At 48.9% G+C, this 25,898-nt stretch overlaps 1 protein-coding gene across 1 annotated transcript in view; it reads left to right on the top strand.

Annotated features, from left to right (window-relative positions):
* Window positions 1–25,468, top strand: part of LOC144491764 (sodium- and chloride-dependent creatine transporter 1-like) — a 179,363-nt gene extending 153,895 nt beyond the window's left edge. The window contains exons 9-14 of the mRNA XM_078210022.1: window positions 2,161–2,273; window positions 4,627–4,764; window positions 11,689–11,791; window positions 14,506–14,606; window positions 17,475–17,645; window positions 23,376–25,468. Of these exons, the coding sequence (XP_078066148.1) occupies window positions 2,161–2,273; window positions 4,627–4,764; window positions 11,689–11,791; window positions 14,506–14,606; window positions 17,475–17,645; window positions 23,376–23,507 (758 nt within the window). The 3' untranslated portion in view covers window positions 23,508–25,468. The remainder of the gene's footprint in view (window positions 1–2,160; window positions 2,274–4,626; window positions 4,765–11,688; window positions 11,792–14,505; window positions 14,607–17,474; window positions 17,646–23,375) is intronic.
* Window positions 25,469–25,898: the final 430 nt, after the last annotated feature.

Here is a 25,898-nt window from a genome sequence, read left to right on the forward strand (position 1 = left end):
GAGACAGAGGGTGGTTGTAGAGGGTTATTTTTCAAACTGGAGGCCTGTGACCAGTGGGGTGCCTCAGCGATCGGTGCTGGGTCCACTGTTGGCTTAGTGGTAAAAAAAGGGTGGCATGGACAAGTTGGGCCGAAGGGCCTGTTTCCATGCTGTAAACCTCTATGACTCTATGTCTTGTACAACTTCAACAAGACGTCCCAACTCCTGTATTCAATGAAACCAAGCATGCTGAATGCCTTCTTCACCACTCTGTCCACCTGTGACTCCACTTTCAAGGAGCTCTGAACCTGTACTCCTAGATCTCTTTGTTCTGTAACTCTCCCCAACGCCCTCCCATTAACTGAGTAAGTCCTGCCCTGGTTCAATCTACCAAAGTGCATCACCTCGCATTTATCTAAATTAAACTCCATCTGCCATTCGTCAGCCCACTGGCCCAATTGATCAAGATCCCGTTGCAATCTGAGATAACCTTCTTCACTGTCCACTATGCCACCAATCATCTGCAAACTTACTAACCATGCCTCCTAAATTCTCATCCAAATCATTAATATAAATGATAAATGGACCCAGCACCGATTCCTGAGGCACACCGCTGGTCACAGGCCTCCGGTTTGAAAAACAACCCTCTATAACCACCCTCTGTCTTCTCTCATCAAGCTAATTTTGTATCCAGTTGGCTACCTTATCCTGGATCCTGTGAGATTTAACTTTATGCAACAATCTACCATGTGGTACCTTGTCAAAGGCCTTGCTAAAGTCCATGTAGACAACATCAACTGCACTGCCCTCATCTACCTTCTTGGTGACCCATTCAAAAAACTCAGTCAAATTCGTGAGACATGATTTTCCACTCACAAAGCCATGCTGACTGTCCCTAATCTGTCCTTGCATCTCTAAATGTCTGTAGATCCTGTCTCTCAAAATACCTTCTAACAACTTACCCACTGCAGATGTGAGGCTCACTGGCCTGTAGTTCCCAGGCTTTTCCCTGCAGCCCTTTTTAAACAAAGGCACAACATTTGCCACCTTCCAATCTTCAGGCACCTCACCTGTGACTATCGATGATTCAAATATCCCTGCTGGGGAACTGGCAATTTCCTTCCTAGCCTCCCACAGTGTCCATTGATAAGGCCACACTTGGAATACTGTCTACAGAACTGGTCACCTTGTTACAGAAAGGATAATATTAAACTAGAAAGAGTGCAGGAAAGATTTGCTACTGGGGCTTGATGTTTTGAATTATAAGGAGAGGCTGGATAGACTGGGACTATTTTTCCTGCAGGCTTAGGAGTGATCATATAGCGATCTATAAAAAATAATGAGGGGCATAGATAAGATAGATAGATAGTCAACATCTTTTCCCAAAGGTAGGGGAGTCTAAAACTAGAGGGCATAGGTTTAAGGTGAGAAGGGAGAGATACAAAAGTGTCCAGAGAGGCAATTTTTTCACACAGAGGGTGGTGAGTGTCTGGAACAAGCTGCCAGACGTAGTAGTAGAGGCGGGTACAATTTTGACTTTAAAAAGCATTTAGACAGTTGCACGGGTGAGATGGGTATAGAGGGATATGGGCCAAACGTGGACAATTGGGACTAGCTTAGTGGTAAAAACTGGGCGACACGGACAAGTTGGGCTGAAGGGCCTGTTTCCATGCTATAAACCTCTGTGACTTTAATATTGATAAAGAGCGATAGGAATTAGCCAGAAACATTTCACCAGCTTTGGTGTCAGTAGTTTGTGTCGAATCAATGTGGGGAACAACACTTAGAGAGATTGTGAAGCTGGAGTGAGTTCTTCCATTAAATCTTCTCTTCCTTCTCCATCAGATAAGTAACAGGATTGTAAGACTTGTCCATTCCCCCTCACACTGTCCCTGTAAATCCTGTCCCATAGCCTCCTCCCTGTAAACCGCTCCGCACTCCAAAAAACTCCCCATGGCCCCCTGTCTATAAATCCTCTCCATACCCCCATCCCCCAACACCCTGGCCCCTCCCCCCCTCGATATATTCGTTCAATTCCCCGTGATGCAGCCATTTGCTAAGTGAGTTTTGCAGATTTCCGCCGTTGTTATTTTAGAGAATTGGATTGTGAGTAGAGGTGAGGAGAACAGAAAAGAGCCAATGAAACGGCCTCCTGACAGGACTCTGATTTTCCTCCTTTAGGACCGGGCCTGGCCTTCATCGCTTACCCAAAGGCGGTCACCCTGATGCCCATCGCCCCTCTCTGGGCCGCCCTGTTTTTCTTCATGCTCCTGGTCCTCGGCTTGGACAGTCAGGTACGCGGTTAATCTCACTGCAGAATGTTTCCTTGGTTCAGTTCCAGGTGTGTGGGCAACACTGGCATTCACTGCCCATCCCTAATTGCCCTGGGTGAGCCCCTGGTAACAGTTCGAATGCAGCTCTGTAACTTGTTTGTTCACTCGGGCAGTTAATAGTCAACCACATTGGGTGATTGGACTGGAGTTACATCTTAGCCCAGACCAGGTAAGGTCCAGTTGGGTTTTTAATGACAACCAGACAACCTAATGGTCTTTTTTACAGAGAAAACTCTTCAATTATCTCACAGGAGGTGAGTTCAGAGTGGACTTGATTCTGAACTATTTGAACCAGATGCTGCAATGTTATCTCAGAGCCAGAAACAAGCTCTCTCTCATATCTCTCTAAACCCTCACCAACAAATATTAAATTGCCTTCTCTTCTCATTATCCTATTGCTCCAGGTGGGATCTTACTGTGTGAAAATTGGTTTCCAAGTTTCCTATGTCACAGCAGTGAATCCTTTTTAAAAACACTTCATAGTCTGTGAGGACTTTGGAAAATGTCATTCATGGTCCTATAAAAATACAAATTTTTCTTCATTCTGTCACATTCACCATCTGAATTATTTAACACTTTGTCTCCGTTCAAATATTGTTTGGAAGAGTCATACAGTACAGAAGAGGCCCTTCAGCCCATCAAATCTGCACCAATAAAACTACAGTAAATCTACACTAATCCCGGTTTCCAGCATTTGGCCCACAGCCTTGAATGTTATGACATTTCAAGTGCTTTTTAAAGTTTGTGAGGATTCCTGCTTCTCCCACCCTCCTAGGCAGTGAATTCCAGACTCCCACCAGCCTCTGGGTGATAAAGCTTTTCCCCAAATCTCCTCCAAACCTTCTCCGCCCCTCACCTTCAAACTATGCCCCCACATGATTGACCCCTCAACCAAGGGGAACAGCTGCTTCCATACCCCTCAAAATCTTACACACTTCAATCATTTCCCCCTCAGCCTTCTCTGCTCTAGAGAAAACAACCCATGCCTTTCCAGTCTCTCCTTATAGCTCAAATGAGCTGCTCATCCTGCCCCATTCGTCCTTCCTCAACCCGTATCATTGGGCAGAGTATTAAACATCTTCAAATCTAAATGAAACTCAGAACAATTTCTATGTCGATTGCTCACTTGGCAACATTACCACTCGTGAGATCTTCCAAAGCAACCTTCTAACCAGAGGACCCATAGCCTTAGCAGGGTGACAGCTCCACAGGCAGAGTTGGGCACTGCCACTATGGGAAGGGCACTGTGAGGAAAGTTCCATCTTGAGGAACTCTTTGAAGATGTCCTAATTTTATTAAAATGAACTCTGACAACAGGTACCGGGGCACCAGAGTGAAGGGGGAAGCCTTCCTCAGGATGGGCCTGGCTGCAGCCACTAGCTCTGGTGGGGAGACAGGGAGGGGTGAGTTCTGGATACCTCATGGGGGTGTTCCACCCCCTCCCGTTACACACACCTCCGGTAAAATCAGGAACTCATTCACTCACTGACCCAACAACCTTCCTTCTGAGCTTCTTCCCAATCCCAGCACCAAAATCCCCTCAGCAACAGCAGGAAGATGTTTCCCCATTGTTAAGGATGATGACCCCCATGCTAGGCAGTGATAGGTCTATCCAGCCCCCCAAGCTAGGCAGTGATAGGTCTATCCAACCCCCCATGCTAAGCAGTGATAGATCTATCCAACCCCCCATGCTGGGCAGTGATAGGTCTATCCAGTCCCCCATGCTAAGCAGTGATAGGTCTATCCGACCCCCCATGCTAAGCAGTGATAGGTCTATCCAACCCCCCATGCTAGGCAGTGATAGGTCTATCCTACCCCCCCATGCTAAGCAGTGATAGGTCTATCCGACCCCCCCCCCCCCCTCCATGCTAAGCAGTAATGGGTCTATCCTACCCCCCATGCTAAGCAGTGATAGGTCTATCCAACCCCCCATGCTAAGCAGTGATAGGTCTATCCAGCCCCCCATGCTAAGCAGTGATAGGTCTATCCAACCCCCACCCTCCCCACCCCCCTCCATGCTAAGCAGTGATAGGTCTATCCAACACCCCCCCCCCCCCCCCCCCCCCCCCACACCCCTCCCTCCATGCTAAGCAGTGATGGGTTTATTAGATTCCTCAGCCTGGCTTACAGACTGGACTTGAACTAAATTCTACCTGCTGTCCAATCAACTTGCAGAGGCCTATGGGGAAAGATCAGGGGTGATGAAACTCTTTCAAAGAGCTAGCACAGGTAAGATGGGCTGAATAGCCTCCTGTTCTGTAAGATTCTGTGATTCATTCAGACGTTGGTGAATTTGATTTTTTCTTGTTTGCAGTTTGTGGGAGTGGAGGGTTTCATCACTGGGATCATGGATCTCTTCCCAACATACGTGTCTGGCGGTCTGCGAAGAGAGGTGGTTGTTGCTGTTTGTTGTCTGGTCTGCTTTATCATCGACCTGTGCATGGTGACGGACGTAAGTAAGAGCAAATTGTGGGGAACCTGGGGGTAAATGCAAATAGCAGTGAAGCTGGAGGTGATGGGAGGGGAATATGTAAACAGTACCCTGCGTGGGCCAATGGAGCTAATGGAGTAAGGAGAGAAAGAAGCGAGCTTTCAGTAAGGATGGAAGTTGACGCTGGGGCAGCAGTCTCGCTGGTGCCAGAAACTGTTTACAAGGAGAAACTTAAACACATTTCCTTGAAGCCATCAAGGATAGTGCTGAAGACGTACACAGGAGAAGTGGTTCCACTGAAGGGCCACACTGAAGGAGCTGTGCAATTCAATGGGCAAACAGTAGATTTGCCTCTACACGTAGTGAAGGGAAACGACCCAGCACCGATGGTCCGTACGTGGCCGGAGAAGCTTCGACTGAACTGGGCTGAAGTTAACATGATAACCAACGCAGAATCCAGCCTCACAAAAATCTTTAAAAAGCACACCGGTGTTTTCGATGGAGAATTAGGGAGCAGGCAGGACAGTATGAGGAGGCAATGGCCTAGTGGCATTATCGCAAAGACTATTAATCCAGAAACTCAGCTAATGTTCTGGGGATCCGGGTTCAAATCCCGCCACGGGAGTTGATGGAATTTGAATTCAATAAAAATTGTCTGGAATTAAGAATCTACTGATGACCATTGAAACCATTGTCGATTGTCGGAAAAACCCATCTGGTTCACTAATTTCCCTTAGGGAAGGAAATCTGCCGTCCTTACCCGGTCTGGCCTACATGTGACTCCAGAGCCACAGCAATGTGGTTGACTCTCAACTGCCCTCGGGCAACTAGGGATGGGCAATAAATGCTGGCCCGGCCAGCGACACCCATGTCCCACAAATGAATTTTTAAAAATGGTCAAAATGTCAATAATAGAAGCCAAGCGAAATGCTTGAAGGTACGGTCTATACCACATAATATTAGACCAAAGATGGAGGCTAACTTGGAGCAGCTGGTGAAGACTGGAGTTTTGGAACCTGTCAGCATCAGTGAATGGGCCACACCTATTGTTCCATTCATCAAGAAAGATGGATCTGTAAGGATTTGCGGAGACTTCAAGGTCACCATAAATCCAGTGGTGTGTGTTGAACGGGACCCATTATCCTCGCATTGAAGACCAGTTTGAGTGATAGGCAGGAGGCCAACATTTCAGCAAATTTGACCCGAGTCAGGCCTATTTGCCAATACATGTGGATAAGGAGTCACTTTTGACAATCATGTCACACGGAGGCTTGTTCTGGTACCGAAGAGTGCCGTTTGGGATCGCATCTGCTCCTGCATTATTTCAAAGTGTAATGGATCAGATCCTGAGTGGACTGAGTGAAATCCAGTGCGATCTGGATGACCTCCTAGTCACTGGAAAAGAAGAGGAACAGCTTCGGAACTTTGTTGCCACTCTCCAGGGATCGGAAAACTCAGGTCTGAGAATCCGTAAGGACATGAGTCTTTCCAATCTTCCGTTGGGTATTTGGGACATGTGATTGAAGCCACTGGCTACACAAATCTCCTTCTAAGGTTAACGGCATTACAGAGGCTCCTACACCTCAGAATATAAGCCAGTTACATTCCTTCCTGGGATTGTTGAATTATTATGGAAGATTTGTCCCAAACTTGGCATCAATTCTGAAACCGTTAAATAACCTCTTGTGCCAGAGCAAGACGGCACTACAAGGGGGCGGCACAGTGTCACAGTGGTTAGCATTGCTGTTTCACATGGACCTGGGTTCGATTCCCGGCTTGGGTCACTGTCTGTGTGGAGTTTGCACATTCTCCCTGTGTCTGCGTGGGTTTCCTCCCACAGTCTGAAAGACATGCTGGTTAGGCGCATTGACCTGAATAGGCGTCGGACTGTGGTGACTAGGGGAATTCCTCAGTAACTTCATTGCAGTGTTAATGTAAGCTTTACTTGTGACTAATAAATAAACTTAAGATGTGGAAGTGGTCAGATCAATGCAATAACGTCTTCACGTAGGCCAAAGAAACATTACTTAAGTCTGAAGCTCTCAAGCACTTTGATGCTACTGTTCCCGTACAGTTAGCTGGTGATGCATCTCCTTGTGGTCCAGCAGAGTGGTCTCCCACATCAGGTGAAGAAAGACCCATTGCTTTTGCTTCTCGAACCTTGAGCAAAGCTGAAAGTAACTATGCCCAGATTGAACCAGAAGCATTTGAGATCATTTTTGGAGTAAGGAAATTCCATCAATTCCTGCTTGGGAGAGAGTTTACATTGCTGACGGACCATCATCCGCTAACAACCATTTTTGGATGACAAACTGGAATTCCGTCACTTGCAGCAAGTAGAATGCAGACGGGCATTGCTCTTGGCTGAAAATAGAGGTTTACAGCATGGAAACAGGCCCTTCGGCCCAACTTGTCCATTCCGCCCTTTTTTTTAAAACCCCTAAGCTAATCCCAATTGCCTGCATTTGGCCCATATCCCGCTATACCCATCGTACCCATGTAACTGTCTAAATGCTTTTTAAAAGACAAAATTGTTTCCGCCTCTACTACTGCCTCTGGCAGCTTGTTCCAGACACTCACCACCTTCTGTGTGAAAAAATTGCCCCTCTGGACACTTTTGTATCTCTCCCCTCTCACCTTAAACCTATGCCCTCTAGTTTTAGACTCCCCTACCTTTGGGAAAAGATATTGACTATCTAGCTGATCTGTGCCCCTCATTATTTTATAGACCTCTATAAGGTCACCCCTCAGCCTCCTACGCTCTAGAGAAAAAAGTCCCAGTCTATCCAGCCTTTCCTTATAACTCAATCCATCAAGTCCCAGTAGCATCCCAGTAAATCTCTTCTGCACTCTTTCTAGTTTAATAATATCCTTTCTATAATAGGGTGACCAGAACTGCACACAGTTTTCCAAGTGTGGCCTTACCAATGTCTTGTACAACTTCAATAAGACGTCACAACTCCTGTATTCAATGTTCTGATCAATGAAACCAAGAATGCCGAATGCCTTCTTACTGACACCATTAACCATCGACAGTCAAGTCAACATTGTAACATGGATGGACTTTCAAGATTGCCACTACCGGAAGGGTAGGGGGTTTTAGTTAAGTCCAGCAGCATGGTCGGTGCAGGCTTGGAGGGCCAAAGGGCCTGTTCCTGTGCTGTAATTTTCTTTGTTCTTTGTACCAGGCAGTTCTTTGGAATATTTTCTACTTTCAACAAGTAGCCAACACACCTGTCGCTTTTAGGCACAGGAAAAAACACACTCGGAGCGACCCTGTGCTCTCAGATGTGATGGATGTGGTTTCAGGAGGAAAGGCTTTGGAACTAACCTGAAACCCGACTACTCCAGAAGAATGGAGCTGTCAGTACAGTCAGGATGTCTTCTATAGGAGCTCAGAATGATTCTTCCGCCACCATTGAGGAAACGGGTGTTAGAGAAGCTACATGACGTCCACTGTGGAGTTGTACACATGAAGGAAATAACAAGAAGTTATTTCTGGTGGCCTGGACTTGATGTGGAAATTGAGGAGAAAGCCAGAACATTTTCCTCTTTGCGAGTGAGAGTCAGTGTGTGTGGGACCCGTACCCCAGTGAGAGTCAGTGTGTGGGACCCGTACCCCAGTGAGAGTCAGTGTGTGTGGGACCCGTACCCCATTGAGAGTCAGTGTGTGTGGGACCCGTACCCCAGTGAGAGTCAGTGTGTGTGGGACCCGTACCCCAGTGAGAGTCAGTGTGTGTGGGACCCGTACCCCAGTGAGAGTCAGTGTGTGTGGGACCCGTACCCCAGTGAGAGTCAGTGTGGGACCCGTACCCCAGTGAGGGTCAGTGTGTGTGGGACCCGTACCCCAGTGAGAGTCAGTGTGTGTGGGACCCGTACCCCAGTGAGAGTCAGTGTGTGTGGGACCCGTACCCCAGTGAGAGTCAGTATGTGTGGGACCCGTACCCCAGTGAGAGTCAGTGTGTGGGACCCGTACCCCAGTGAGAGTCAGTATGTGTGGGACCCGTACCCCAGTGAGAGTCAATGTGTGTGGGACCCGTACCCCAGTGAGAGTCAGTGTGTGGGACCCGTACCCCAGTGAGAGTCAGTGTGTGTGGGACCCGTACCCCAGTAAGAGTCAGTGTGTGTGAAACCCGTACCCCAGTGAGAGTCAGTGTGTGGGACCCGTACCCCAGTGAGAGTCAGTGTGTGTGGGACCCGTACCCCAGTGAGAGTCAGTGTGTGTGGGACCCGTACCCCAGTGAGAGTCAGTGTGTGTGGGACCCGTACCCCAGTGAGAGTCAGTGTGGGACCCGTACCCCAGTGAGAGTCAGTGTGTGTGGGACCCGTACCCCAGTGAGAGTCAGTGTGGGACCCATACCCCAGTGAGAGTCAGTGTGTGTGGAACCCGTACCCCAGTGAGAGTCAGTGTGTATGGGAACCTGTACCCCAGTGAGAGTCAGTGTGTGTGGGACCCGTACCCCAGTGAGAGTCAGTGTGTGTGGGACCCGTACCCCAGTGAGAGTCAGTGTGTGTGGGACCCGTACCCCAGTGAGAGTCAGTGTGTGTGGGACCCGTACCCCAGTGAGAGTCAGTGTGTGTGGGACCCGTACCCCAGTGAGAGTCAGTGTGTGTGGGACCCGTACCCCAGTGAGAGTCAATGTGTGTGGGACCCGTACCCCAGTGAGAGTCAGTGTGTGTGGGACCCGTACCCCAGTGAGAGTCAGTGTGTGTGGGACCCGTACCCCAGTGAGAGTCAGTGTGTGTGGAACCCATACCCCAGTGAGAGTCAGTGTGTGTGGGACTCGTACCCCAGTGAGAGTCAATGTGTGTGGGACCCGTACCCCAGTGAGAGTCAGTGTGTGTGGGACCCGTACCCCAGTGAGAGTCAGTGTGTGTGGGACCTGTCACCCTTAGCACTACTGCATCCATGGGAGTGGCCTGAAGAGTGTTAGCAATGTGTGCAGGTGGATTTTGCCAGACCTTTCCAAGGAAACGGGCGGCACGGTAGCACAGTGGTTAGCACTGCTGCTTCACAGCTCCAGGGTCCTGGGTTCGATTCCCGGCTTGGGTCACTGTCTGTGTGGAGTTTGCACATTCTCCTCGTGTCTGCGTGGGTTTCCTCCGGGTGCTCCGGTTTCCTCCCACAGTCCAAAGATGTGCAGGTTAGGTTGATTGGCCATGCTAAAAATTGCCCTTAGTGTCCTGGGATGTGTAGATTAGAGGGATTAGTGGGTAAAATATGTAGGGACATTGGGGTAGGGCCTGGGTGGGATTTGTGGTCGGTGCAGACTCGATGGGCCGAATGGCCTCTTTCTGTACTGTAGGGTTTCTATGATTCTATGATTCTATGAAACGTTCTTGGTAATGGTCAGTGCTCACGACAAATGGCCAGAGGTTGCTGTGATGACATCTACCTCATCCGAGAAGATTATTGAGAAACTAGGAGAAATATTCAGTCACTTTGGATTTCCTGAACAGTTGGGAAGCAACAACAGACATCAACTTGTCTCACAGGAATTTGAGAACTTCCTCCGAGACGACGATATTCAACACATTAAATCCACACTGTGTCACCCGGCTATTAATGGACTAGCAGAACACATTGTCCAAACTCTGAAACACACTTTGAAAACAACCCAGGGACAAGGTTCGCTTAACAAACACCTTAAATTCTTGCTGTTCTAATGGAATACCACACATTCCATGACCAAGGCCTCTCCTGCCTTATTCATAGAATAGAATCCTACAGTGCAGAAGGAGGCCATTCAGCCCATTGAGTCTGCACCAACCAGAATCCCACCCAGACCCTATCCACGTTACCCCATGCATTTACCCTAGCTCATCCTGCTGACACTGAGGGGCAATTTAGCATGGCCAATCCACTGAACCCGCACATCTTTATTCATGATGAAAAGGCAGCTGCTTTCCACATTTGCTCTTTTAAAACCTCTAAAAACTAAGGCGAGTTTGCGACAGCAACAATGAGCACGAGTGGAATGGTGGGAAGGCAAGGCGAAACATAGAGGTTTCTACCCAGGACAAAGAATATTGGCTCGGAACTACACCATAGGGGAGGAATGGGTTCCTACCACCGTACTCACGCAGACCAGACCGGTCTCTTGCACTGTCCAGATCAGAGATGACATTATCTGGAGGAGACATGCAGACCAGTAACTGGCTGGAAGAACAGATCCACCAAAAATGGAGCCTATTGAAAATTCAGGACCGGAGTCACTAAGTCCTGACTTGAACCTTCCTACAACCCCCACACTGCCAGACAGCATTGAGGAAAGCAACACCTCACGTTCTGTTCAGATGCAGAGACAACCTCTTGTTCCTACATCAATGCCAGTTAAACCAGCCACCAATGGTGTCAGTGGAAAGACGAAGACCCCAGTGGTTTCCATCAGTGTGAAGAAGAGAACGGCAGAGGTTTCACCGCCAACCGTTCTGAGAGTGACGGCCTCCAGACCGACTGACTCACTGATTATTGAACTTGTTTGTGAACGTTCAGTTTAAGGGGGGTGGAAATGTTATATATTTGTATTTATTCCTATTGGCTCGCTGGAACCATGCTGTATTGATGTTTGCACCGGAAATGATGGAATGGACCGAGCATGGGAAAGAGAGAGAGAAGAAGCAGCCATGAAAGAGATCACACACCATTAATAAAGCTCCCTCCATCTTTAACCAGAGTCTGTCCCGCCCATCACATCTCCAATACACAACAGACACATTTCATTTTATTTCAGTCACCACCTCAGGATCTTTATCCTGAAAATATTCCACCTGGTGTTAAACACGACAATAACTCATCAAGTTCAATGTGACTTTCAGAGTTTGTACTGTTAGACAAATTAACCATGATCTAATTGAATGATGGAGCTGGCTTGAGGGGCTGAATGGCCTCCTCCTGTTCCTAATACAAGCTGGGTGTCTAATTCTTCCTTTGTTGTGTTCCAGGGTGGAATGTACATCTTCCAGTTGTTTGATTATTACTCTGCTAGTGGCATTACCCTGCTGTGGCAGGCGTTCTGGGAGTGTATTGTTGTTGCCTGGGTTTATGGTAAGTGCTCTGAATGTTTGAGCTTTTGTCTCTGAATGGTCTGAAAATGATACCAAACAGGTCTTGCAGCAGCTCCCCTGACAACTCCTGGAGGTCACAGTTCCCAAATCATTGGATAAAATAGCACATGCTCTGTCTGTCTAATCTGTCAGTGAGCAAACCTGGTTCATCATCACAAACTAAAGCCATTCCACACGGTGGTATAGAATCTTACAGTATCGAGATTGTTCAACCAATCCCTGTGCCAGCTCTCTGAAAGAACCATAGAATGTACAGAATCCCTATTGGATTTGATTTGATTTATTATTGTCAGATGTATTAACATACAGTGAAAAGTATTGTTTCTTGCGCGCTATACAGACAAAGCATACCGTTCATAGAGAAGGAAAGGAGAGAGTGCAGAATGTAGTGCTACAGTCATAGCTAGGGTGTAGGGAAAGATCAACTTAATGCAAGGTAGGTCCATTCAAAAGTCTGACAGCAGCAGGGAAGAAGGGAACAGGGAAGGGAAGAGAGTGCAGTGCAGAAAGAGGCCATCTGGCCCATCGAGTCTGCACTGACTCTCCAAAAAAGCATCTTACCCAGGCCCTCCCCATCCTTGTAACCCTGCACTATTACCATAGATAATCCACCTAATTTACACATCTTGTGATACTCAGGGGCAGTTTACCATGACCAATCCACCTAACCAGCACACCTTTGGACTGTGGGAGGAAACCAGAGCACCCGGAGGAAACCCACACAGACATAGAAACATAGAAGATAGGAGCAGGAGGAGGCCATGTGGCCCTTCGAGCCTGCTCCTCCATTCATCACAATCATAGCTGATCGTCCAACTCAATAGCCTAATCCTGCTTTCTCCCCATAACCTTTGATCCCATTCACCCCAAGTGCTATATCCAGACACGGGGAGAACATGTAGAGCGAGATTTTTATGGCCTCGCTCTTCCCGAAACTGTAAAGTCCCGCCTGAGGTCAACAGACCTTCCCATGCTCTGCCCCTCGCACGTCCCCATTCCCGGGGGGGGTGGGGGAAGGGGGGGGGGGTGGTAAAATTCTGACAGCAGACGCCACACAGTCACCCAAGGCGGGACTCGAACCCGGGTCCCTGGCGCTGTGAGGCAGCAATGCTAACCACTGTGCCACCGTGTTGCCCAATCCAATTAAAGCCACACCCCCAACATTTTCCCTCGTAGGCTGCCCAATGTTTCTCTCTCTATTTCCCCAATTCCCTTTTGAAAGTTACATTTATTTTTAATTGTGGAGACATTGGAAATTGGGGAAATTGATGGACAAAGAGTTTTGTTTTCCTGATTGGGTTGTGAAGGTGGAGAACTCAAGGATGGACATATCAAATAACCAATGACAGAATGATGGAGGTGGGACTGTGTGATGATTGATGTTCTGAAGAAGAATCCGATTGGATTGGAAATGTTAACTCTGGCCCCGGGAATGGGAGTGGGCGAGGGGAGAGCGTGAGGAGGTCCATTAACCTCTGGCAGGATTTTACGGTTTCGAGACGAGTGAGGTTGTAAAATCCCACCCAACATGTTCTCCCCCTGTCTGCGTGGGTTTCCTCCCACAGACGCTGCCAGACATGCTGCATTTTTCCAGCATTTTCTGTGTTTATTTCACATTTCCAGAATCCGCAGTATTTTGCAGTTATTTCAGTGCTGGGATAGCAGGGAGTGTTGGGGCAGAGTGGTTGGGGATTGTGTGATAAACTCCAGGAAGGTGTCCTGAGTTAGCAACACTCCAGAGACAGAAACCTGCTTTATCTAAATTCCAGTTATTTTCTTAAACTGCACCCGTCCCAATCCCCTCCATCCCCCTCTGCTCACTCCATCCCCCTCCATCTCCCCGCACCCACTCCGCCCCTTCCATTCCAATCCACTCTATCCCCCTCCATCCCCCTCTGCCCACTCCAACCCCCTAAATTTCCCCCCTGCCCTACTCCGTCCCCCTCCACTCCATCCTATGCCACTCCAGTCCACCCAACTCTGCCACTTGTAGCCCAATAACTATGCTGGGAGCACAGCCTGAGCCCTCGTGGGGAGGGTCAGGATTGAGTTACAGAGTTGAGTTACAGGGTTGAGTTACAGGGTTGAGTTACGGGGTTGAGGTACAGGGTTGAGTTACAGGGTTGAGGTACAGGATTGAGGTACAGGATTGAGGTACAGGATTGAGGTACAGGGTTGAGGTACAGGGTTGAGGTACAGGGTTGAGGTACAGGATTGAGTTACAGGGTTGAGGTACAGGATTGAGGTACAGGGTTGAGTTACAGGGTTGAGGTACAGGATTGAGGTACAGGGTTGAGGTACAGGGTTGAGGTACAGGGTTGAGGTACAGGATTGAGGTACAGGATTGAGGTACAGGGTTGAGGTACAGGGTTGAGGTACAGGATTGAGGTACAGGATTGAGGTACAGGGTTGAGGTACAGGGTTGAGGTACAGGGTTGAGGTACAGGATTGAGGTACAGGGTTGAGGTACAGGGTTGAGTTACAGGATTGAGTTACAGGATTGAGTTACAGGATTGAGTTACAGGATTGAGTTACAGGATTGAGTTACAGGATTGAGTTACAGGATTGAGTTACAGGGTTGAGGTACAGGGTTGAGTTACAGGATTGAGTTACAGGGTTAAGTTACAGGGTGTCCAGTGAGTCAGTGTCAGTTGTGAAATGAACCAACACACTTTTGCTTTTCCCATAAACCAGGTGCAGACCGTTTCATAGACGATATTGCGCGAATGATTGGCTACCGTCCCCTCGCCTGGATAAAGTGGTGTTGGCTCTTTATCACTCCGTGTGTCTGTGTGGTAAGTCCCAAAGCTTCAGACCAGCGTTGTTTTTTAAATATGGGGATACTTTTTACATGGTTCGTTGGTCTGGACATGACCTCCCCTTAACAAAACCACGCTGACTGTCCTTGATTAACCCCTGCCTCTCCAAATGCAGATTCATTCTGTCTCTCAGAATTGCTTCCAATAGTTTCCCCACCACTGAGGTTAGACTGACTGGCCTGTAGTTTCCTGCTTTATCCCTTCTTGAACAATGGTCCCACATTGGCTGTCCCCCAGGCCCCCGACACCACTCCTGTGGCCAGAAAGGAATTGAAAATTATTGCCAGCACCCCTGCTATTTTCTCCCTTGCCTCGCTCAACAACCTGGGGTACATTTCATCCGACCCTGGAGATTTATCTACTTTTAAACCTGACAGACCACACAGACCCGCCTCTCTGTCTGTGTTAATTTCTTTAATTGTATCACAGTCTCTCCCTGATTAGTAAGTTTGCGGATGACACAAAAGTTGGTGGAGTTGCCGGGGATTGTCAGAGGATACAGCAGGATATAGATTGGAGACTTGGGCACAGAAATGGCAGATGGAGTTTAATCCGGACAAATGCGAGGTGATGCATTTTGGAGAATCAAATTTAGATGTGAATTATACTGTAAATGGCAGAACCCTGAGGAACATTAACATACAGAGGGATCTGGGCGTGAAGGTCCGCAGTTCCCTAATAGTGGCAACACAGGTGGCCAAGGAGGCATCTGGCATGCTTGCCTTCATCAAGTATAAAAGTTGGCAAGTTATGTTACAACTGTGTAAAATGTCAGTTAGGCTGCATTTGGAGTATTGCATGCAGTTCTGGTCACCACACTAGCAGGAGGGCATGGAAGCTTTGGAGCGAGTGCAAAGAAGATTCACTGAGCTGTTGTCTGGTCTTGAGGGTGTTGACTATGAGGAGAGGTTGAATAAACTATGATTGTTTTCACTGGAAAGACGGAGGCTGAGGGGAGACCTGATAGAGGTCTACAAAATGATGAGAGGCACAGACAGGGTGGATAGTCAGACTTTTTCCAAGGGTGGAAGTGTCAATTACAGGGGGGCACAGGTTCAAGGTGAGGGGGAAGTTTTTCACGCAGAGAGTGGGGGGTGCCTGGAATGTGCTGCCAGAGGAGGTGGTGGAAGCAGGAACATTAACAATGTTCAAAGTGTATCTTGATTGATACATGAATGGGAGGCGAACAGAGAGATAGAAACACAGTGCAGGCTTGGTGGGTGAAGGGCCGGTTCCTGTGCTGTATGATATCAAATAGGATCAGAATGCTGCAGAATATTAAAAAGGCAAAGTTAAGGGCACTCTATCTGAACGCAAACAGCATTCACAACAAGGCAGGTGATTTGAAGGCAACAATAGAGGGGAATGTGTTTGATCTAATTACTGTTACAGAGCTTTGATTACAGGGTGACCAGGGACTGAATACTCAGGGGATGTTTATCATTTAGGGAGGTCAGGCTGAGGGGAAACGGGGTGGGGTAGTGCTGTTAATAAGGGGCAAGATCAGCACGTCTATGAGAGGGGATCTCAGGTTGAAGGATCAAGATGCAGAATCAGTTTGGGTGTAGCTAAGAAACAGCAAGGAGCAAAGATTGTTTATCCATCAGCAAACTGCGGTGGAAGTGTTGAGCACAGAATAATTCAGAGCTGCTGGAACGTGGGTAACACAGTGAATGGGTGAATTCTGAACCAGCCAACCTGACTGTAGAGAAAGGAAATGATAAAGTGTGAGGGGTGGATTGGGAGAAGACTCTGACAGGAGACAGACAAGGGCGAGTATCTAAAGAAGGATTTACATTGGTCTCGAATCAATGCCAGATTGCCTGATTACCCAACCCAGCTCCTGCTTGTGGAGTCTTGCTGTGCATACATTGGCTGTTAAGTTAGCTGGCAGAACAATGAGATGGCACTTTGACCCGTGGGGGGGGTGTGACCCGTGGGGGGGGTGTGACCCGTGGGGGGGGTGTGACCCGTGGGGGCTGTGTGACCCGTGGGGGCTGTGTGACCCGTGGGGGGTGTGTGACCCGTGGGGGGTGTGTGACCCATGGGGGCTGTGTGACCCGTGGGGGGTGTGTGACCCGTGGGGGGTGTGTGACCCGTGGGGGGTGTGTGACCCGTGGGGGGGGGGTGTGACCCGTGGGGGGGGGGGCGTGACCTATGGGGGGGGTGTGACCCGTGGGGTGTGTGTGACCCGTGGGGGGGGTGTGACCCGTGGGGGCTGTGTGACCCGTGGGGGCTGTGTGACCCGTGGGGGCTGTGTGACCCGTGGGGGGGGGTGTGACACGTGGGGGGGGGTGTGACCCGTGGGGACTGTGTGACCCGTGGGGGGGGTGTGACCCATGGGGGGGGTGTGACCCGTGGGGGCTGTGTGACCCGTGGGGGGGGGTGTGACCCATGGGGGGTGTGTGACCCGTGGGGGCTGTGTGACCCGTGGGGGGGGGTGTGACCCATGGGGGGTGTGTGACCCGTGGGGGCTGTGTGACCCGTGGGGGGGGGTGTGACCCGTGGGGGGGGTGTGACCTGTGGGGGTGGTGTGACCCGTGGGGGCTGTGTGACCCGTGGGGGCGGTGTGACCCGTGGGGGTGGTGTGACCCGTGGGGGCTGTGTGACCCGTGGGGGCGGTGTGACCCGTGGGGGTGGTGTGACCCGTGGGGGCTGTGTGACCCGTGGGGGCGGTGTGACCCGTGGGGGTGGTGTGACCCGTGGGGGGGGGGGGGGGTGTGACCCGTGGGGGGGGGGGGGGTGTGACCCGTGGGGGGTGTGTGACGGGAGCTTTGTAAATGCAGGTTGGGTGTGAAGCTGTGAGGGTGTGAGCACCGGCTGACATTATGCTCTTTGTTTCAGGGGATTTTCCTGTTCCATGTCGTCAATTACAAACCCCTGACTTACAACAAAACCTATGTGTACCCGTGGTGGGGCGAGACGATTGGCTGGATCCTGGCCATAGCCTCAATGATCTGCATCCCCCTCACTGTCATCATTAAAATGCTTGGTGCTGAGGGATCACTGCAACAGGTCAGTACAGACTGGGATTCTCCCCAAGTCCTGGGGATCAACAATGTGATCCAGTGGAAATGGCAGTAGGCTCTTTCTGTCTTTCTCTCTCTGACTCTCGCTCTCACTCTCTGCCTTTGGTCCTCATGGTCCTGGGACCTAGTTAACCCCTCGCAGGGAAAAGAGTATTTCACCTGAATGCTTCTCTGAAGTTCCAAAAGAAATACATCCAATGACCAATCACTCCCAGAGAGGCCAGTCCTGCCTACAATCCAGAACATGGATTTTAACATACCCACTACATGGGGGAGTGGGAGGGGGAATGGGGGGGAGAGAGTCAGTGATGGGGGGGTGTGGGAGGGGGAATGGGGGAGAGTCAGTGATGGGGGGGTGTGGGAGGGGGAATGGGGGAGAGTCAGTGATAGGGGAGAGTGTACATGGGGGAGTGGGAGGGGGAATGGGGGAGAGTCAGTGATGGGGGAGAGTGTACATGGGGGGTGTGGGAGGGGGAATGGGGGGGAGAGTCAGTGATGGGGAGAGTGTACATGGGGGGTGTGGGAGGGGGAATGGGGGGGGAGAGTCAGTGATAGGGGAGAGTGTACATGGGGGGAGTGGGAGGGGGAATGGGGGAGAGTCAGTGATGGGGGAGAGTGTACATGGGGGGTGTGGGAGGGGGAATGGGGGGGAGAGTCAGTGATGGGGAGAGTGTACATGGGGGGAGTGGGAGGGGGAATGGGGGGGGAGAGTCAGTGATAGGGGAGAGTGTACATGGGGGGAGTGGGAGGGGGAATGGGGGAGAGTCAGTGATGGGGGAGAGTGTACATGGGGGGTGTGGGAGGGGGAATGGGGGGGAGAGTCAGTGATGGGGAGAGTGTACATGGGGGGTGTGGGAGGGGGAATGGGGGGGGAGAGTCAGTGATGGGGGAGAGTGTACATGGGGGGTGTGGGAGGGGGAATGGGGGGGAGAGTCTCTTTCCGCTCTCTCAGTTTTGTAAAATATCCGTCAATCATTCTTTATTCTTCTCGATTCCTGGGAAAATAAGCCTTGTTTAAATATTCTTTTCTCATCCACTGACCTTTGGCTCCTCACAGTTGAAGAAGGAAACCCGGTCTGGCCTCAAACATTCACGGATTTGAATGGAGTTTTGAAGGTTCATTGCAGGTTTTAGATGTTTATGAAGAGGTGGGACAGAGAGGAATCTGGCAAAGGGACTCTCAATGATTTGGACACAAAACAAAGTCGATTTTGAAATGTGTAGATGACACCAAATTGGGGTAGAGTTAATACTGGGGAAAAGTGTATCAAAATCATCGAATGCATCGAATCCCGACAGTGCAGAACACAAGACAGCAGGAATATAATGGCAGAATCGAGGAGGAATCAGCCAATGAAGCTCCAACTCGACAATAACTCAGAGACGGGACGTTTCGCTAAAAGAAATTAACAATCTGCACAACGTTCGGAAAATGAGGAACAGAGAGATCCGGGATAAAGGAACAGAGAGATCCGGGATAAAGGAACAGAGGGATCCGGGATAAAGGAACACAGGGATCTGGGATAAAGGAACAGAGAGATCCGGGATAAAGGAACACAGGGATCCGGGATAAAGGAACAGAGGGATCCGGGATAAAGGAACACAGGGATCCGGGATAAAGGAACAGAGAGATCCGGGATAAAGGAACAGAGGGATCCGGGATAAAGGAACAGAGAGATCCGGGATAAAGCAACAGAGAGATCCGGGATAAAGGAACAGAGGGATCCGGGATAAAGGAACAGAGAGATCCGGGATAAAGGAACACAGGGATCCGGGATAAAGGGACAGAGGGATCCGGGATAAAGGAACAGAGGGATCCAGGATAAAGGAACAGAGGGATCCGGGATAAAGGAACAGAGGGATCCAGGGTTGAAGAGTCACAAAACCCTGGGATTAGTGATAAAGAACAAACAACAAGGAACAGCACAGGAAACAGGCCCTTCGGCCCTCCAAGCCCGTGCCGCTCATTGGTCCAACTAGACCATTCGTTTGTATCCCACCATTCCCAGGCTGCTCATGTGACTATCCACGTAAGTCTTAAACGATGCCAGCGTGTCTGCCTCCACCACCCTACTTGGCAGCGCATTCCAGGCCCCCACCACTCTCTGTGTAAAAAACGTCCTTCTGATATCTGAGTTATACTTTGCCCCTCTCACCTTGAGCCCGTGACCCCTCGTGATCGTCACCTCCGACCTGGGACAAAGCTTCCCACTGTTCACTCTATCTATCCCCTTCATAATTTTGTATACCTCTATTAGGTCTCCCCTAATTCTCCATCTTTCCAGGGAGAACAAGGCCAGTTTACCCAATCTCTCCTCATAGCCAAGACCCTCCATACCAGGCAACATCCTGGTAAACCTTCTCTGCACTCTCTCTGAAGCCTCCACGTCCTTCTGGTACTGCGGCGACCAGAACTGGATGCAGTACTCCAAATGTGGCATAACCAGCGTTCTATACAGCTGCAACATCAGACTCCAGCTTTTATACTCTATACCCCGTCCTATAAAGGCAAGCATACCATATGCCTTCTTCACCACCTTCTCCACCTGTGCTGCCACCTTCAAGGATTTGTGGACTTGCACACCTAGGTCCCTCTGTGTTTCTATGCTCTTGATGGCTCTGCCATTTATTGTATAACTCCCCCCTACATTAGTTGTTCCAAAATGCATCACTTCGCATTTATCTGGATTAAATTCCATCTGCCATTTCTCTGCCCAATTCTCCAGCCTATCTATATCCTGCTGTATTGTCCAACAATGTTTATCGCTATCCACAAGTCCAGCCAACTTTGTGTCATCCGCAAACTTGCTGATAACACCAGTTACACCTTCTTCCAAATCATTTATATATATCACAAATAGCAGAGGTCCCAGTACAAAGCCCTGCGGAACACCACTGGTCATAGACCTCCAGCCGGAAAAAGACCCTTCGACTACTATCCTCTGTCTCCTGTGGCCAAGCCAGTTCTCTATCCATCTAGCCACTTCTCCTTGTATCCCATGAGCCTTAACCTTCTTAACCAACCAGCCATGAGGGACTTTGTCAAATGCCTTACTGAAATCCATATAGACGACATCCACGGCCCTTCGTCAACCGTTTTTGTCACCTCCTCAAAAAACTCCACCAAATTTGTAAGGCACGACCTCCCTCTTACAAAACCATGCTGTCTGTCACTAATGAGATTGTTCCGTTCTAAATGCGCATACATCCTGTCTCTAAGAATCCTCTCCAACAACTTCCCTACCACGGATGTCAAGTTCACTGGCCTATAATTACCCAGGTTATCCCTGCTACCCTTCTTAAATAACGGTACCACATTTGCTATCTTCCAATCCTCAGGGACCTCACCTGTGTCCAATGAAGAGACAAAGATTTCCGTCAGAGGCCCAGCAATTACATCTCTCGTCTCCCTGAGCAGTCTAGGATAGATGCCATCAGGCCCTGGGGATTTGTCAGTTTTAATGTTACCTAAAAAACCTAACACTTCCTCCCTTGTAATAGAGATTCTCTCTAACGGGTCAACACCTCCCTCTGAGACACTCCCAGTCAACAAGTCCCTCTCCTTTGTGAATACCGACGCAAAGTATTCATTTAGGATCTCCCCTATTCCCTTGGGTGATGAGGCACAATGAGGCTTTTAAATGTTCCAACTAAATACTGAGGGTCATTTCTCAAGACGGAGAATGGAAGAGCAGGGAGTTCTGTTTAATTTGTGTGGAATCCTGGGGGGGGGGTCATGTGACCAGTTTCAGTCTCAATATTCTAAACAGATATGCAGGCATTCGAGAAACCACAGGAAGAATTATAGCAGACTCTGAAGCTTTAACATTCAGGGAATATTGAACAAAAGAGAAGGTTGAGCAGGGTTGATTGGGATATTTCACACAAGGAGTTCAAAGGCTAGATGTAGAGAAGGGATTTCTGTTTCTGTGAGTTCAAAACATGAGATCATTAATTATAAAATAGTCACTCATAAATCCGCTAATGAATTCAGGGGAAACGTCTTTACCAGGGATTGGGGAGAATGTGGAACTCGCTCCCACAGGGAATGGGGATAATGTGGAACTCTCTCTCACAGGGAGTGGCGAGAATGGGGAACTCGCTCCCACAGGGAGTGGGGATAATGTGGAACTCTCTCCCACAGGGAGTGGCGAGAATGGGGAACTCGCTCCCACAGGGAGTGGGGATAATGTGGAACTCTCTCCCACAGGGAGTGGCGAGAATGGGGAACTCGCTCCCACGGGGATTGGGGATAATGTGGAACTCGCTCCCACAGGGAGTGGCGAGAATGGGGAACTCGCTCCCACAGGGAGTGGGGATAATGTGGAACTCTCTCCCACAGGGAGTGGCGAGAATGGGGAACTCGCTCCCACGGGGATTGGGGATAATGTGGAACTCGCTCCCACAGGGAGTGGCGAGAATGGGGAACTCACTCCCATAGGGAGTGGCGAGAATGGGGAACTCGCTCCCACGGGGATTGGGGATAATGTGGAACTCGCTCCCACAGGGAGTGGTTGAGGTGAGGAGTATCATTGTCTAAATGTTGTGCTGATTGTGTAGTGAGTCTGGTTTTACAAACTGCCTGATCACAGCAATCGTGGATAACGTCATTTTTGGAGTTGTGTTGTGCCAGGCTGTAAAGTTATTTGCAGTTCATAAGAACATAAGAACTAGGAGCAGGAGTCGGCCATCTGGCCCCTCAAGCCTGCTCCGCCATTCAATAAGATCATGGCTGATCTTTTTGTGGACTCAGCTCCACTTACCCGCCCACTCACCATAACCCTTAATTCCTTTACTGTTCAAAAATGTATCCATCCTTGCCTTAAAAACATTCAATGAGGTAGCCTCAACTGCTTCACTGGGCAGGGAATTCCACAGATTCACAACCCTTTGTGTGAAGAAGTTCCTCCTCTACTCAGTCCTAAATCTACTTCACCTTATTTTGAGCTATGCCGCCTAGTTCTAGTTTCACCCGCCAGTGGAAACAACTTCCCTGCTTCTATCTTATCTATTCCATTCATAATCTTATATGTTTCTATAAGATCTCCCCTTATTCTTCTGAATTCCCATGAGTACAGCCCCAGTCTACGCAGTCTCTCCTCATAAGCCAACCCTCTCAACTCCGGAATCAACCCAGTGAATCTCCTCTGCACCCCCTCCAGTGCCAGTATATCCTTTCTCAAGTAAGGAGAACACCTGTTCCAGATGTTGGCACAAGTGGTGCCAATTCCACCCAATTGTTCTGACCATTGAGCTGGTTTCTTGCTGGCCTCCCCGTGTGTGGTTGAAGAGGAACACTAACCTCTTCCCAGAGGATCTCCTGTCTGGTACCAGTCAGCCATTGCTCTCTTAGATTGTAACTCACCATCATAGAATCCACTGGATCCTCCACTGAACATCACCGGTAAAGCCAAGCTCCGGAACCTTCCAGGTACTACCAACCAGGCCAGCTGTACCCGGGGCTCAGGGTCCACCACATCCTGGGGTCATTCTGGTTCCCCGTCCAGCCCCAATAATGGAGATGCATTTCAGGGGAAACTGGGATAAACAGCGGCTGGAGGAAAGGATATTGTGATTGGGTGAGATGGAGAGGCGAAGCTAGGAATGTCAATGGAACAGTTGTACCATTGGGCTGTTTCTGTGGCCCTGCATTCAGGGTCATTTGATGAATGATGTATAAAGGAGCACAGTTCTGACAGTGACTGTTTTCCCACAGCGATGGCGGCATCTCACCACCCCTGTGTGGGGCCCACACCATCTGCAGTACATGGCAAACGACGCAGCATCAAAGTTTCTGTCAACAGACAGTCAGAGCCAGGGACATAAGGAGAAGGAGACAGCGATATAGCAATCGTAGAGAGCAGAGTCGCTCCAACCTTCACTCCGAATAGCCTAGCAGCCCTGCCATGTTCTGTGCGTGACTGTGACATATCATCTGTTCCAGTTCAGATTCTACATGCAAATTCCAAAGTGTTTTGTACAGAATGTGGCTGCAAATGTAGATGTAACGATTGGGTCTATTTTTTCAGACATGTTTGTCTTTGCTTTGTAAATTCGCACAGATTAGAAAACTGCTCTCAGCTCCAGTAACTCCGTCCGATAGTAGATATTGAGGTTAAAATTCTCAACAATCAATACTCTTGATGCCAGATTGATCGACACAATCTCTTTCCGTCTTGTTGGTCTTGGCTGAGTAATGAACAAAACTTGAAGGTGACATTGATTAGCCCTGAGACAGGTGATGCTCAAACCTTCTTCGGATCGAGCAAGCCAGGTACATGGGTGAGAATGGAGGGTCAGCGGATGAAGGACTGAGCGTCAGGAAGAGATTCTTTACACCGAGGTTCAGGTTAGCGGGAAAAGTGATTGAGGCAAAGAACACTCACCGAAATCTCACCACCATTCACTCCGGTGGGAACTTGCTGTCCCGTTGATAGCGCACTCTCACCACAGGTTTCCCAGCAGTGAGGGTGTGTTCAACAGGAGACCCCATTGACAATGACAGGACCGTAAGTTCCCACCACTAGCGAGTGCGCATCCCCTTCCACCAAAGCAGAGAGGGGGAGGATCCCAGCCATAGAATTCATTTAAATTGCAACAAGACGTAATAAGGAGATAGCATCACCAAATCACATTGAATAGTTACAGTACAGAAAGAGGCCATTCGGCCAGGCCTGTCTGTACTGGCTCTCCAGATGAGCGATTTCCCAGTGCCATTCCTTTCCCTTTTACAGATAGTAAATAATGGCAGGGTTGATATTCAGTGAGGGTGAGACTGGATGGAAGAACAATTCTTTGCTGATTCACTCTTGAATATCTTCAATTTTTCACAGGAACTGCAATGTCTAAATTTAATTTAATTCTCTCACTTGCTCAATGCCAGGTTGATATGGGGAGCAGTATTGTGTCCACTCAGTCTATTCCCAGTATTACACTTCACTCACAACTCCCAGCACCAACTTCACTGATTTGTACCCAACCCGGGAGAGTTGAAAAAAGTTAACTTTTGGATAACACCATTTATAATCTCAAGACATTTCAAAGAACTTCACAGTTAACAAAGTATTTCAACATCAGTTTGACCCCAGCAAACCCTCACAATAGGAGCATGAGGATGAACCAAGAATGTGTGTTAGTTGAGGGATAAATGTTGAGCAGGACTTCTCTGAAATGCCAAGAGATCTTTTCCAGATTATTGTCTTGATGATGGACCCAAGTCTGTGGAGTGAGACTTGAATCCACCACAACCTTCTGACTCAAAGGAGAAAGTTCTCCCCAGAGGGACAGAGTTTACAAATTATAATCATCACTCTCGTCCCTAAGGTTTCTTCAAACTAGAATGTTTCATTATTGATCAAGTTACCTGTCAGGAATTGAAGTCAAATCCATTCTCTCTCTAATGACTCAAGTTCTCCCTCACTAGGCAATCAAAGAGTGAGCAGTTTTAGTAGCACTGAGTTTCTGCAGGAGTTAAAGATTTTTGTGGTTGGTTCACTGATCAATGTGCCAAAATTCATCAAGACCTCAGTTGGTGAAATGAAAGGACTTTCTGACGGAGCATGATGGGTTGTCTGAGAATGTGGGACACGCGGGAGGCATGCACGATTGTATCAGATTGGAAACCATCATCTCAGTCAGAAGTGGATATTTTGCAGTGTGATGTTGTAAAGACTCTTGCTGTGGAGGATAAACGAGAAGATTCCTACTCCGTTACAGAGTTCTCATTTTCACATGTCTGCGGGTTATTAACTGAACAAATCAAACTTGCTGCAGCTTATAAAATGCAATAAATTTTAAAACATTGATGTGAATCTGTTTCCTGTTTTTATCAAGATTTGCACACCGTGGCTGGGCCAGCACTTATTCCCCAACCCTAGTTGCCCTTGAGAAGGTAGTAGTGAGCTGCCCGGAAGTGTAGGTGCACCCATGGTGCTGCTGGGAGGGAGTTCCAGGAGGTTTTCCAGTGTTGGTGAAAGAACAGCGATATAATTCCAGGTCAGGATGGTGAGTTGCTGGGACTGGAATTTGAAAGGTTCCTGATGGTAGAAGTTGCAGGGTCATCAAGTAATATTCTGAGTTCAGAGTTCAAAGAACACAGAAGGTCATTTGACCCAGAATACCTGTCCCTCAGTCCCATAACCCAGCTCTGGAGTCACATTTAGGCCAGACCGGGTAAGGACGGCGGAATTCCTTCCCTAAAGGACATTCGTGGCCCAGATGGGTTTTTCCAACAATCGAC

Source organism: Mustelus asterias, chromosome 3, assembly GCF_964213995.1.
Source record: "Mustelus asterias chromosome 3, sMusAst1.hap1.1, whole genome shotgun sequence".
NCBI classification, from domain to species: Eukaryota; Metazoa; Chordata; class Chondrichthyes; order Carcharhiniformes; family Triakidae; genus Mustelus; species Mustelus asterias.